The 16,056-nt window shown below is 36.8% G+C and overlaps 1 protein-coding gene across 20 annotated transcripts in view; it reads left to right on the top strand.

The window, feature by feature from the left end:
* The window catches only part of PPFIA2 (PTPRF interacting protein alpha 2), a 509,064-nt gene that overhangs the window by 300,516 nt on the left and 192,492 nt on the right, over window positions 1-16,056 (top strand). For all 20 annotated transcript variants that reach the window (XM_060412495.1, XM_060412493.1, XM_027967176.3 and 17 more), the window contains 2 exons: window positions 261-362; window positions 12,613-12,777. In XM_060412495.1, the coding sequence (XP_060268478.1) occupies window positions 261-362; window positions 12,613-12,777 (267 nt within the window). The remainder of the gene's footprint in view (window positions 1-260; window positions 363-12,612; window positions 12,778-16,056) is intronic.

Genomic DNA, 16,056 nt, shown 5'->3' with positions numbered 1-16,056 from the left:
TTTATACTCTCATCTGAACAGTGTATTATAATAATATGTGTATGTTAAGTATCATGGACTAGTGTTTGTTCAATGTTGGGATGAGGTTGATTTAATGACAGCAATGTATGTATACATAACAGCAATGTATAGTCAAATAGGCCATTTTTTTCTATTCTTTACACTCAGAAGTTTATATTTTGATTTTTTTTCCTTCCTGCTGAAATACATTTTTTAGAAATCTGGTATATGTCTTCAATTTTTTTTAATTCCCTTTTCAGGAATTTGCTGCTCTGACAAAAGAATTAAATGCTTGCAGGGAACAACTTTTAGAAAAGGAAGAAGAAATTTCTGAACTTAAAGCTGAAAGAAACAACACAAGAGTAAGTATAAAACTGCCTCTACTTGGAAGCAATTCCATAGTTCAGTGTCTTATCTCTAATACATTCATAAAAATAGAAGCCTTTAAAAACTTCAGGAAGACTTCAAGCAGACACCAACTCATTGTCTGTCACTTAGGGTAAAAGAGAATATATTACAAAACTCAGAGCAGGAAGACCAGAACCCTAAATTATAGCCTTGCCTGCTAAATCATGGTGTTGCCTTAAAAAATGTTAGTGTTTCTTCTGACCTTTGTTTTTTTTTACTTTAAAAGGAAGGGTGGCATTTCAATAGTGAGTTCCAGGCTGTTTTGCAATGGAGTAGGTGGGTCATGCTTCAGAGACTGGGAGTGGGTAAGATGGCAGGGGCATAGGCATGAAAGGGGAGCATGATTTTGCCTCTGGGTACTATGAGGGAATGGCCTGACATGCATCCTCACCTCACCCCAGAAAAACAATAATTTTTTAAAAAGATGTTAAAAACGTAAAATCACTGAAAGAGGACTCTCCTAATTAAAAGAGGCATACCTTTTCTATTTTAGAAGCTCATGAAGGAGACTTCCAGTAATGATATTTTTATTTCATGAACCTGATGGAAATGACAGTATTCTGCTCTTGATAACCCATGTATTTGTTTCATCACACGACTTGCTATCATCAGAGGTACCTTATTTTCTAGTTCAGAAGAAAAATTTACTAAATTTTGGACTGTGTAAACTGTCACATTACTCATCAATGAGAGAAGTTTTTCTAGTAAAGTAATGTAAAGTAAAACCACTTTGGTGTGACTGTAGTTCAATTTCAATATGAAGTAAGTGAAAATATTTGAAGTGTTAAGAGCTCTGGCAGATTAATACTGAGAGAGTAAGGTATGTTAATTATGTATTCATTGTATGCTCGGTCTTAGATAGTAATAAAAAAATGACAACTCAATATTGTAAGACAAAACATGAATAAAGCTGGAAAACATTTTTTCTACCTTTCTAAAAGCAATGGTGTGGAGGATTTTTGCTGTTGATTACATCAAGGAAAATAGATTTATGAAGCCTTCCTTGTGCAAACCATTGCTTTTCATGTAACAACTTAGTTACATAATCACCTCCCCCACCACCTCAAAAATATCCAGGTCTAAAAATCAGAAAATCTTTTCTCTTCCCCCATAATGCCCTATTCAGTTCAGTTCAGTCGCTCACTCATGTCCGACTCTTTGTGACTCCATGAATCGCAGCACGCCAGGCCTCCCTGTCCTCACCAACTTCCAGAGTTCACTCAAACTCACGTCCATCGAGTCAGTGATGCCATCCAGCCATCTCATCCTCTGCCATCCCCTTCTCCTCCTGCCCTCAATCCCTCCCAGCATCAGAGTCTTTCCAATGAGTCAGCTCTTCGCATGAGGTGGCCAAAGTCCTGGAATTTCGATGTCCTATTAAATGTTGCTAAATATAAGATTTTTAAATGTAGAAAACATCTATTTCTGCTTTATTGACTATGCCAAAGCCTTTGACTATATGGATCACAATAAACTGTGGAAAATTCTGAGAGAGATGGGAATACCAGACCACCTGCCTCTTGAGAAATCTGTATGCAGGTCAGGAAGCAACAGTTAGAACTGGACATGGAACAACAGACTGGTTCCAAATAGGAAAGGGAGTACGTCAAGGCTGTATATTGTCACCCTGCTTATTCAACTTATGTACAGAGTACATCATGAGAAACGCTGGACTGGAAGAAACACAAGCTGGAATCAAGATTGCCAGGAGAAATATCAGTAACCTCAGATATGCAGATGACACCACCCTTATGGCAGAAAGTGAGGAGAAACTAAAGATCCTCTTGATGAAAGTGAAAGAGGAGAGTGAAAAAGTTGGCTTAAAGCTCAACTTTCAGAAAATGAAGATCATGGCATCCGGTCCCATCACTTCATGGGAAATAGATGGGGAAACAGTGGAAACAGTGTCAGACTTTATTTTATGGGGACTGCAGATGGTGACTGCAGCCATGAAATTAAAAGATGCTTACTCTTTGGAAGAAAAGTTATAACCAACCTAGATAACATATTCAAAAGCAGAAACATTACTTTGCTGACTAAGGTCCGTCTAGTCAAGGCTATGGTTTTTCCTGTGGTCATGTATGAATGTGAGAGTTGGACTGTGAAGAAGGCTGAGCTGTGGAAGAATTGATGCTTTTGAACTGTGGTGTTGGAGAAGACTCTTGAGAGTCCCTTGGACTGCAAGGAGATTCAACCAATCCATTCTGAAGGAGACCAACCTTGGGATTTCTTTGGAAGGAATGATGCTAAAGCTGAAGCTCCAGTACTTTGGCCACCTCATGTGAAGAGTTGACTCATTGGGAAAGACTCTGATGCTGGGAAGGATTGGGGGCAGGAGGAGAAGGGGACAACCGAGGATGAGATGGCTGGATGGCATCACTGACTCGATGGACGTGAATCTGAGTGAACTCTGGGAGGTGGTGATGGACAGGGAGGCCTGGCGTGCTGCGATTCATGGGGTCACAAAGAGTCGGACACAACTGAGCGACTGAAATGAACTGAACTGAACTGAACTGAACATACTAATTAAAGGTGAAATGTCTTTCTCGGTGTTTTACGTCTTTCACTCACATTATCCTTACAGCAACCCTATTGTCCCCATTTAACAGATGAGAAAACTAACACAGTAACTTGCCCCAACACACAACTTGTAAGTGACACACCCAGAGAGTCCGCTCTGTGGCTTAATCAGTGGCTGTATATTTTAAAAAGCATATTCCTGTTACTCACAAGTAATGTGTGACCTAAGGGATTATCTCTAGGTAGGAGCAGACTTTTCAATTTCTTGTAATTCAGTCCCAACCTATTTAGTAACCTATTTTCTATCAGTTGTGTAGAAAGTAATGTGCTCGGTATTTTTTCTGATGTCACAGGTAAAAGCTGTGGCCATTTATCATTTTGTCACTACAGATAAACCTGATCCTTGCCCCCAAAATAAAAGTGTACAAGGAAAAAATCAAAGTAATGACTAGAGTTGCTCTTAAACCCAACTGCCTCAAGTAATTACATTGAGAAAACCCAAATGAAGTCATGTTAATGTTATTCATGATTGTACAAAAATAAAAACTTCAAAAATTGTAGTGCATATTTACAGAAACATTTAAAAATATTTATTGTTTAATATTTCCACACTAAAAAGAATGTAGAAAAAAAATGATGAAACAAAATTTGTTGTTCCTAAAACTTCTCTAACCATACCCATGCAAGTTGCATTTGTAGAAAACATCATTCCTGCCATTATTTCAACATATTGAATCCAACTGCTAAAAATTACCATAGTTTTGCAGAATTATTTGAATTAATGAAAGGGTGAGGGGAAAATATAAATATTTATATTGTTATTATTTCTTAATATAAGAGTAGAAAAGTTTTGTTGTTTCACTTTTGCTGTTTGTTGTTTCAGCTGTTCTGGTACCTGAAGAGCTCAGAGATGACTTATTAACAATGTTTTAGAACGCAGTTATTGTGTGACTTGGAAAGAGAAGTTAGGGTTTCAAGAACTAGTCTCAATATTAGTCATGAATAATGACACTATAATTTCACTTCACTGGTCATAAACTAAAAAAAAAGACAATTATCCTTAGTTTAAATTAAAGTCTGAGTTTGAAACATTCCTTACTATGCCCTTACTTTTGTTTTGAGCCAAAAGAATTATATTAAATGAATGTTCAAATACAATCAGACACTAAAGAAAAGCTTTCCATTTTTTTAAAATTTTTATTTTTACTTTATTTTACTTTACAATACTGTATTGGTTTTGCCATACATTGACCTGAACAATCTTGATAAGCCCGTCTGTACAAGTTAAAATCCCTCTAAAGTTATTTCCTTGAGGAGTAGAAAGTACAATCCAATTGAGAAAAGGAAGACCCTAGTAGTTAAAAGCAGGTAAAATATGTGTGTTTGGGCTCATGTATATTTTTTATGAAGTGCTACAATGGGACATGACAAATACCAGAGTGAGTAAGGTGCAACATGTGTTCTCCCTACAGCTATTCAATGTGGGACTCAAACGTGCGTAAAACGCATTGTCGTTTAGTCACTAGGTCATGTCCAACCCTTTAGTGACCCTATAGATCATAGCCCACTGGACTGCTCTGTTCATGGGATTTCTTAGGCAAGAATGCTGGAGTGGTTGCCATTTCCTTCTCTAAGGAACTCTTTTCTTAATGTGAAAAGAAAACAAGATCCTGTAGGGTATCTAAGCCATGTTTGAGAGTAAAGGATACTAAGTAGACTGATTAAGAAAGCAATCCATTTGAATGTTCTCATTTTCTGATGTTACTATTGTGTTATTTGACCGTATTACAGAGGCCAAATTAGTTTACAGGGCAGAATACATTTCTACTTGAATACTGTATGTGATTGAAGATACTTGCACACAAGGTGATGTTGTAGAAAGACATATAGCTTTAGAAATTTAGCTTGAAAACTCTCAGTGAGGCAATATGTGTCTATGGATATAGGATTTGATATGTTTATGTATATACATATCTAGGCTCTGAGCATTTAAAGTGAATTCCAACATAAATTAATAGCCACTCACATAGTCCCTCCAGTCCTTTGAGTGTATACCAAAGGGTGCCTTCTGCAAGATTCATTAAACATTAACGTTTTGTTTCTAGCAAAGTGTACAAATCAGTAGACTGTTAGTGGCATCTTAGGTAAGTTCCTTTTTATTTGTAATAAGTTTTCGTTTGAAGCTTAAAAGCCATAGATACCTTCTAGATTAGAACATTTTTTGGCCGCATTCTCCAAGATAGATAATTTACATGCATTATTACTTCAGTTCAACAAGTATTAAGCGTCTATTATAAAGGATATTTTTCTAGGCATCAAGGAGTGTTCAGAATAGTTAAACTGTCAAACCCCTAAAGAGTCTGGTTTATATCACTAAAAACATAACTGTTTTTGTTATTACACAGACGAGAGTTCCCAATTGCACAAAACAGTACAGTTTGCTATTTTAATCAAGAAGGCTTTAATTAAAGCCTATGAGAAATGTCTAAACTGAGCTTACGTGCACAATTTCTAGGACCACATTTCTTAGCTTTGTGTTTTTCTTCCATCTGAAGTCCCAGAGACACGCAGCCTCTGCTAATACCTGTGCCAGCAAAATGGATGCCCCTTGCCCGGTTCATGTCCTCACCTGACTCCCCTCAGACTCCTGTGCAGGGGGCCAGCTCTTAAGTCACATGTCTGCCACCTGGTGGCGAACATGCCTGAGAAGTGTTTCTTGGATTGTCCATTGGAATGATAGCATTCAGAATGTGGGGGCCTATCAAACATGGAAGATATATTCAGAAGATTGGGGGCAACCTGAGATGTCAGTCTGCATTACCACCCAGATTTTATCATACTTGTTTTCGTATTAAAATTCCAAAAAGCAGCAATACTGATATGTATCTACCCAACAATACAAACAGACTTCTTAGACAAAAATAAAATCTCCTATTCACAAAAAAAGAAGATTCATGATATCTTGTTACTGTATTCAGCCACATGCATATGGTTCTTCAGTGCACAGTTATGCTCTCACTAAATATCAATATTATCCTAATATTTTGTAACCTATGGACTACTTAGGTATTCATCAGAATCAACATCAATTCAGTTCAGTTCAGTTGCTCAGTTATGTCTGACTGTTTGCGACTCCATGGACTGCAGCACTCTAGGCTTCCCTGTCCATCACCAACTCCCAGAGTTTACTCAGACTCATGTCCACTGAGTTGGTGATGCCATCCTACCATCTCATCCTCTGTCATCCACTTCTCCTCCTGTCTCAATCTTTCCCAGGATCTTTTCAAATGAGTCAGTTCTTCACATCAGGTGGTCAAAGTATTAGAGTTTCAGCTTCAAAATCAGTCCTTTCAATGAATATTCAGGGCTGATTTCCTTTAGGATGGACTGGTTGGATCTCCTTGCAGTCCAAGGGACTCTCAAGAGTCTTCTCCAACACCACAGTTCAAAAGCATCAATTCTTCAGCGCTCAGCTTTCTTTATGGTCCCACTCTTAAATCCATACATAACTACTGGAAAAACCATAGCTTTGACTAGACAGACCTTTGTTGGCAAGGTAATGTCTCTGCTTTTTAATATGCTGTCTAGGTTGGTCATAACTTTTCTTCCAAGGAGTAAGCGTCTTTTAATTTCATGGCTGCAATCACCATCTGCAGTGATTTGGGAACCCCCCAAAATAAAGTCTACCACTATTTCCACTGTTTCTCCATCTATTTGCCATGAAGTGATGGGACCAGATTTCAAGGTCTTAGTTTTCTGAATGTTGAGTTTTAAGCCAACTTTTTCACTCTTCTCTTTCACTTTCATCAACAGGCCCTTTAGTTCTTTGCTTTCTGCCATAAGGGTGGTGTCATCTGCATATCTGAGGTTATTGATATTTCTCCCAGCAGTCCTGATTCCTGCTTGTGCTTCATCCAGTCCAGCATTTCTCATGATGTACTCTGCATATAAGTTAAATAAGCAGGGTGACAATATACAGCCTTGACGTACTCCTTTTCCTATTTGGAACCAGTCTGTTGTTCCATGTCCAGTCTAACTGTTGCTTCCTGACCTGCATACAGATTTCTCAAGAGGTGGGTCAAGTAGTCTGGTTTTCCCATCTTTTTTAGAATTTTCCACAGTTTATTGTGATCCACACAGTCAAAGGCTTTGGCATAGTCAATAAAGCAGAAACAGATGTTTTTCTGGAAATCTCTTGCTTTTTTGATGAATGTAAAATAGAATAAAAAGTAAAAACATGACAAGAAAATGGGAAAATAATTTAATATATGCTGTGTATATGATACAATAAATAGAAAGATCTTGTTTTCTCCAACTGGTCACAAAGTCCTATTAGCAAATATAAATTCCAATTCTAAACCTTGATTCCTAGACCTATGTATATAGACCCATACATATCCTGAGAAAAACTGAACCTTGCTTTCATCACTAATTCTGAGTGTATACTTACTACAGAAAGAGAACATCCCCGCCTAGCAATGTGTTGTCTCTCAGCTTAAATCAACATAGATTCTTCCTTGGATGACTTAATCATTCTTTAGGATTAGCAGCTTCTGAACGAAGGGATAGCATGGTAAAACTAGGGCTGAGAGCATCAGTCAATTACATTAGCCCTTTCACTGTATGGGTTTTTTTTTTTTTAGGAGGTGGTGTTAAAATAGTGTTGTGTATGATAATAGGATTGTCAGCAAAAATCTAATAAGATGGCATTACTGGTAGCATAGCCATTAGAGAAGGCAAATCTATATTCAGAAAAAGTGTTTATTACAGTAACGAAAAAACAGCTGCTTTTTCGATGGGAGGATTTGACTTAATCTGCTTGCTTCAAGAAGAATGGTTGGTTTCCAAGTATATGTATTCAGAGGTTCAAGGCTGATGGCTACAGCAAATAACTTGGCTATTGGTCTGGAGTAGTAGCCTATCAACCCTAATGATGAGAAGCCCATTTTGTCAGGCCAATGAATAAGTCCTATCCCGGAAACCAAGGTCACTATTTTATGCCCACTGAGCAAATGCTGTGGTGGTCGAACAAATAGGCCAATATCCACAGGATGAAACATTATGTCTACCAGATTATTGAAAAGCTTTGCACCAGTGAGCACCAAAAATGTAGTTTTGGCTTAGAGCTAATAACCAAAGAAATGTTTGCATTCTCTTTTCCTTAGGGAAGATTTTCTGATTAGCTATTGCTTCAAAACAGACATCCCCAAAATGTAATCACACAGCAATGTTTTACTACACTCACAGTTCTATGGGTCAGAGAGTCAGAAAGGGCACGGGTATGACAGCCCTTTTCTGCTCCATAAGTTTTGGGCTCTCAGCTGGGATGAGCTGAGGTCTGGTGGGCTTCCCAGGTGGTTCAGTGGTAAAGAATCTGCCGGCTGATGCAAGAGATGCAGGAGATGCAGTTTCAGTCCCTGAGTCTGAAAGATGCCCTGGAGAAGGAAATGACAACCCACTCCAGGATTCCTACCTAGGAAACCCCATGGATAGAGAAGCCTGGCAGACCATAGCCCATGGGATTGTAAAGAGTTGGACACGATTGAGCACACACGCAGTGACTGGTAAATGATTTATTTTTTTTTAATCTGAAAAAGCAAAAAATACTTATATATAGTGTTAGTCATTTTCCAAGGTGAAAATACTCCATCTGTTGCTGATTTCAAACTACCAACATGCTGTCACTGAACGCAGAGTTGGGGAAAAATGCACAGAAGTGAACCATTATATAGTATTTCTATTATTCAACTACAATTGAACTAAACGACCCCGTGGACATTGGTAATAGTAAAATATAGTAAGATTATTAGGAAGTGATATATTTTGAATGGTTGCTATTTTTAAAAGATATTTAATTATTTGTTGTTGTTCAGTTTCTAAATCATGCCTGATTCTTGGCGACCCCATGAACTGTAGCACGCCAGGCCTTCCTGTCCTTCACTATCTCCTGGAGTTTGCTCAGACTCATGTCCATTGAGTCATAAGCTTACATAATTTAAGCTTTAACTAACTGTGTTTAACCACAAGCTCACAAGATTTCTGAAAATTATCCTTTACCATAAGATGGTATGGGCCAACTTTAGCCTATGGTCTTCAAGTGGTGACTCAAATATCTGGAGATTGAAAGGTCTACTTGTGAGATGACTTCTTTGCTCTTGTGTCTGGCACCTAGGCTGGAGTGACTGAAAGACAGACAGGTTTAATTGGGACTTTACATGTGAGAACCTCCATAGGAGCTCTATGGCACAGTGGTCTCAGAGTAGTGAGTTTTTATGCAATGGCTCCAGGGCCTAAGAGCAAATGTTCCAATGAACTAGCTGGAAACTGCATTGCCTCTTAGGACCTAGACTCAAAAGTCACAAATTGTAATTTTCACTGTACAGCACAGGTTGGTCAGAACAGTAACAGGCCTCCACAGATTCAAGAGGAGGGAACATAGGCTTTGTTTTGCAAGGTAACTGCTCTAAGTGAAGTCATGCATGGTCATCCAGAAAAATGAGATGTAACTTATCAGTAAAGCATGGCAGCTCATTGGAGTTTGGGGGCTAAGAGTATTTTCTAATTTTCCTTTTTCTAATTCTTGGGGGTGCCTTTTTATTTTCAGAGTAGTTCCAAGGTTTCCGAATAAGATATCTGGTAAGGCTCTGAATTCATCATACATTGTAATTCAGTGACCTCTCCTAGATCAGGCTCTTTCTCTTTTTTTCTGTTTTGTCTTGGGACCTCAATAAGAGGCTCTTCTGAGCAGCCACAGCAACTTCTGGGTTCTCTGAGAATTGACCTAAATCTTAAAACCTTATGCTAGTCATTTTATTTCTTTTAAGTCTTCAATGCAGTTCAAAGCAGCCAGCTCGCCTCATTGTCCTTATATTCTTCCTGCCCTTCAAATTGTCCCTGTGACTCAGTCCATCAAAGCCTTACTTTTAGAGACACCTCATTTCAGGAAAACTCAGGTGGTCATTTAACTATCCATGAATCATAGAAGATAATGTTCCTTCTTTTGATGTTACTCTAATTATTGATTTGTCAAATCTATCTGGGTCAATATCCCAGATTCCCATTTGTCTGAGGAGTTTTTACTTATAGACATAGCTCTTACAAACTACTGTTTTAATCAGGGTTCATTTATTCATTCAACAAAAATCTGTGCACATCTATTATGCACCAATCTTCTAGGCACTAAGAGATATGGCAATGGACAAAATAGGGAAAATATTAATAAATAAAAATACTTCCTTTCCTCATGGACCTTACATTGTTTTTTGAGAGACAGACTTAAACAAGGTGGATGTGTGAAATAAATGGTGAGTTAGATATAGACAAATGCCGAGAAGGGAAAACTAATATCGAATAAAGTTGGAGGAATAGGCAGAGCTCTATAACTTAAGTGAAACAGCTTGGATTTAAGCAGTGCACACATCTATAGATGTGTCTATAGAATCTATATAATACAGGGGAAAAGAATACCATGATTATACTAAGAGGTTGGTAAATAAAAGCTCTTTGAAAATAATGGTTATGTCATCTTTATACTGAAGAACTTTAAATATTATTTTGATGCTTAAATATGATTCCTACTGACTGATCTATATACATTTAGGATCTCAGATATTTGTGTTTTTTGTGTTAATAATAGGCAAAGTTTTCTAACACACTGAACTATAATTAATGACAGTGAATACAGAAAAGTTAACTTATTAAGAACTGAGAAACATGACACTAATATGTGACACAAATTAATAGTCGTATTGTGAAAAAACTGAAATTTTCACTATAGTGTGAGCTTTAGGAAAACTCTTGAAAGATAACAGTTTTTCTTTACATCGTTCCAGCTCAGTATCTTATATCTGCTTTTTCCTTTATTGTTTCAGTAATCCTGCTTGTTTTGCCTAGGCACCATTTGTTAGCCTATACTTTCACTAGCCTTCTGAAAATCTTTCCTCCTTACTAGACATATGTTGTTCAGTTCAATTCAGTTACTCAGTCGTGTCCGACTCTGTGACCCCATGGACTGCAGCACGCCAGGCCTCCCTGTCCATCACCAACCCCCGGAGTTTACTCAAACTCATGTCCATTGTGTCACTGGTGCCATCCACATCTCATCCTCTGTTGTTGCCTTCTCCTCCTGCCTTCAATCTTTCCCAGCATCAGGGTCTTTTTCAATGAGTCAGTTCTTCGCATCAGGTGGCCAAAGTATTGGAGTTTCAGCTTCAGCATCAGTCTTTCCAATGAATATTCAGGACTGATCTCCTTTAGGATGAACCGATTGGATCTCCTTGCAGTCCAAGGGACTCTCAAGTCTTCTCCAAACCACAATTCTTCACTAGCAAAATTTTAATAACGGATAACAGTTTTTTCTTTTTTTCATATATCTTTGCTTTTAGTTGCAGAACTGCACTATAAAATGAAGGTGAAACTCCAATTCATAAAACATTTAAAAGCAAAATTTATTTGGGAAAAGTCAGAGCATAAAGTCTGTGACAGAATGAAACATTGTTCACTGGACTTGCCCCTAATCTCTATCGTGGCACCAGAGACTACTCTGGGTGAATGTACATTCCAGAGTAGACAGTTTAATAATTATGTCCTTTAATCTCTTTTCCCAAAATGACTATTGCTGATCTCAATTACTATATTCCAGTTGGCTGCATATGTTTTTCTATTATGTAATCCAAGAATTTAATTGTGAATAAAATCATTAGTGTTACCACATTAATTACTATGCTATGCTAAGTCGCTTCAGTCATGTCCAACTCTGTGCGACCCCAGAGATGGCAGCCCACTAGGCTCCTCTGTCCCTGGGATTCTCCAGGCAAGAATACTGGAGTGGGTTGCCACTTCCTTTTCCAATGCATGAAAGTGAAAAGCGAAAGTGAAGTTCCTCAGTCGTGCCTGACTCTTAGCAACCCCATGGACTGCAGCCTACCAGGCTCCTCCGTCCATGGGATTTTCCAGGCAAGAGTACTGGAGGGGGATGCCATTGCCTTCTCCAATTAATTACTATAGCAACATGTGATTGTCATTATAATCAAGTTTAAAGCAACATGAAGTTTATGCTCATTTCCTTCAACTTAAAAAATTTTAATTATCAAATATAAGTGAAATTAATTTTGACTTTGAATTCTATTTTCTAACAAAGTCATCATTGTTTAACATTTTTCAATAGTTACCCTATTTATTGGATCTTCCCCTGTGACTCAACTGGTAAAGAATCCACCTTCAAAGCGGGAGATCTGGGTTCAGTCCCTGGATTGGGAAGATCCCCTGGAGAAGGGAAAGGCTACCCATTCCAATATTCTGGCCTGGAGAATTCCATGAACTGTATAATCCATGGGTTCGCAAAGAGTTGGACACAACTAAGCAACTTTCACTTTCACATATGGTATTTTCTAGTTCTCCTCAACTTAAACTGAAATTATTAAATCTTATAAAAGAATGCATATAATTCACATTATATTTTAAATTTAATAAATTGTTATGTGATAGAAATGCAATTTACTTTTAGTATATTTCTGAACCCTGATTTCTGAACTCAGGTTTGTGTTTCTTTGATGCTACCTGTAGTATAATGTGATGTTATCATTAGATAATATATAAATCTGCAGTCTGCTAAAATAGAAATCACCTCTGTGCATTAGTGACCTGTATTCATAAGGCAATTACATTTTCTGTTAAACCCAATAGCTATTACTGGAGCATTTGGAGTGCCTTGTGTCACGACATGAAAGGTCACTAAGAATGACGGTGGTGAAGCGTCAAGCCCAGTCACCCTCGGGAGTGTCCAGCGAAGTTGAGGTTCTCAAGGCGCTGAAATCTTTATTTGAGCACCACAAGGCCTTGGATGAAAAGGTATAGTACTGTGAAAGGACTGTTACAATTTGATATGTCAATTATAACTTCAATAAAGCTGAGATTAAAAATCAAACGACTGGAAAAAAGGTATAGTATTGCCCAAAGATTTCAAGCTTAACTATGATTTTGTCATCATCATCAAGCTCCTTGTCCTCATCCACGACTCAGTTGACTGCTGTGGTCAGTCAGTTCAGAGGAACATATTTGAGTTGTGGGAAAAAATCACTCAAAAAATGCAACTGGACTATTTCATGTATGTTGTTAATATTCATAACCACACTCTTTTTTTAATACCACTGAATCTATGGCTTATTAAGACTCCTGTTATGACGCGCTATAGTCCTAGTCTAGATGGCCATTTGAAATTTAATATTGTCATTTAGCCTTTCTTTGTCCCTTTCTCTCTCTTATTCTCTCCCCACCCCATAGTCTCTCTCCTCCCTGCCTCTCTGAAGTGTGTTGCCATATAGAAGACTACTAGCTGACAGTGAAACATCTGAAGATGTAAATTGGATGTACTTTAACCTTTAGAGATTTATATTAGAAGTTTACGGTTTTATTTGGGGGATTTCTAATAGCTTAGTACTGAACACACAGTTTTAAGAGTCTCCACCTGAGGCAGCATAAGGTATTAGTAGCAAAATCTACTTTCGGTCTTTTTTAAAGTAACTGTAAATTCTCTTGACTGTTACTCAAATAATTTCTATGGACATTAATAAGCCAATATGATGATAATATTCTTTGGTGGTTAGTAAGGCTTATGACATGATTTCAATTTTGTAAAATTTCAAAGATGAAATTTTTAAAATTAATAAGGCTTTAGGATTTTCTAGAGTGGGAATTGGGGCACTTCATTGTAAAGTATCTGACAAGTTCTGAGCACTAAAATCCAAACTAGGGATTATTACTCAGCTATATATAGATTTTGAGCATACAGATATATTTGCTCTATTTAATATTTATATCCATACATATTTTTATCATCAGTCTTTCAGATGTTCTTAGAGCAGGGGATTTTGTGCATGTATAAGGATAATTACAATTCTGTCTTCAAGATTATTAATAAGAAACTGTATCTTTTTAATTTTAGTATGAGAGGCAACTAGTTTATGAATAATTTTGAATAAAACACAAATGGATATTATATAAAAATCCCTATCTAAATAGCAATTTAATATATTTAATGTTTACTTTCTTATTAGATTTCTTTTCTTATTATAAAACTGCATTAATAAGAATTAGCAAGACTGTATGTTTATAGAATAGCTATTATGTGTTAGACTCCTTCGCATATATTTGGCACACTTTCTTTACAACTAAGGAGTTCATAGCACTGGAGTTCACATGTCAATAACAGGCTATGTGAAGCAAAGATATATACAATGTGATATGGAGTCACAGGAAAAGTTGCAACTAACTGTGCTTGAAGAAGTAATAAGAACGTCAAGAATGCCTTCACAGAGGGGGTGACATTTGATCTGGGTATTAAAATGTGTAAGGGTTGTTAGGCAGAGAAGTAAAGATACTCTAAGCAATATGCTCAATATGTGAACTAACCAAGAGCTTTGAAAAGAGCATGGCCTATTCAGAGAAAATCTAACAGTTTCAAGTGACTTGAATGAGGGTCTAGAGAGTGAATAAATTTGGCTGTTCCCCAGATGTCCCACATCACTTAAGTGAGGGATGCTCTTATGAAAAAAATGAATAGAAGGCAATAAACAAAATGACACTTCGTACAAATATGTGTACATTTAAGAAGAAAATGGTTGTTGTACAACTTAGGATCTAAAAATAATTTAGTACGTATTAAAGATCAGTGAGCTCAGCATAAGCTATTTCATACTGTGACCACAGGAACTGTAATATGGTTTAGTAACCCACCAGAAGTGCCTTGGATATTGCTAAATTCAAGGGCAACTGAACTGATTATCAACTAAGTAATAACAAATAGCCTAAAGGAAAAGTATTATGAGCTTGAACTTTAGAGTTAGACTGAACTAGACAAGTGTCTTAAGTTCTCTAAGCTGTTTTCTCTTCTTTTGAATGAAGAGAATAATAATACCTACCCTACCTAGTAGAGTTGTCTGACATGTAAAGCTCCTAGCCAGTACTTAGTAAATGACAAATGCTCGGTAAATGTTAATGAATGTTATTATTAATGATAAATTTCAGCACTTGACAAAAATTACAAACTACATAACGATATTAGTAGCACTGTTAATTCACATGCTTATTTAAATTAGCATTTCATTTAATTATTGAGGGGTTGACATGTGCCTAAGCATCTTCATAAAAAATTTTCCTAACTATGAATAGCTCACAGTTTCTTGTAGAGATCAGGAGAAGTGAGGAGAGACTCATATAAACAAGTACTTACAATATTCTATTTTAAGTGCTATGGTTATTAACATAAAACATATATGAAAGATCAGAAGATGTAATTAAAAACTTTGCCACAGAAAGTTTAGAACACAAGAAGAGCTAAATAAAATACAAAGACTGAGCATAGCTCTGGACAATTGCAATGACTGGCAGTCTTCATTATTAATGTCCTCATTTATATATTCACTGAGCTATAGGGTAGAATACACACCAGTTAGCTGAGACCAGCAGTGATTTTGACATAGTTCTCCAGTATGTTTACCAATTTTGTGGGCTAGAGGAAATGAAAAATGTATGTCTTTTAAATATAGTACTCTAACCTCTTTATTTCAGTCTAAATGTGATCTGATTAGTGTTGCATATTTTGAGATTAATTTACATTTCGACTATTTCATATTGCTCTTCTCATCAACCAAGATTCTTAGATTTTTATCAGAATACCCATATTTTATATCTAGTATTTTAGGAAGTGGTGCATAAAACTTTACAATCATCCCTGTTAAATATCAAGAACATCTACCAAGATTTCTGTTGAAATCTGCGTTCAGCGTATCAACCGTCCTCCTCATTTTCATGCCTCTGGAATATTTGTTTTGTTTGCATCTTCCCAAGCACTCACAGAAAAAAGTATTTCCCAAGTCAAATCAGCAAAGATTTCCTTCTAATTGTGCAGTTATTAATCAATGAAAGTTTCATGCCTTTTTATGAACAGTTGGATGTTTGTCTAACAGCATTGGTACCTGGCAGCCAATCTGGCATACTTAAATATCATGAAGGATCTTGTGTAATTACATTTGATATCAAATATCCATTTATGCATGTATTATTAATTTTCAGATTTTAAACATAATGAAGTATAATGAAAATATCAATGAAATTAATATCAAACTCCAC

The sequence above is a fragment of the Ovis aries genome, chromosome 3 (assembly GCF_016772045.2).
Source record: "Ovis aries strain OAR_USU_Benz2616 breed Rambouillet chromosome 3, ARS-UI_Ramb_v3.0, whole genome shotgun sequence".
In the NCBI taxonomy this organism is placed as follows: domain Eukaryota; kingdom Metazoa; phylum Chordata; class Mammalia; order Artiodactyla; family Bovidae; genus Ovis; species Ovis aries.
This window is presented reverse-complemented; position numbering and strand designations above follow the sequence as displayed.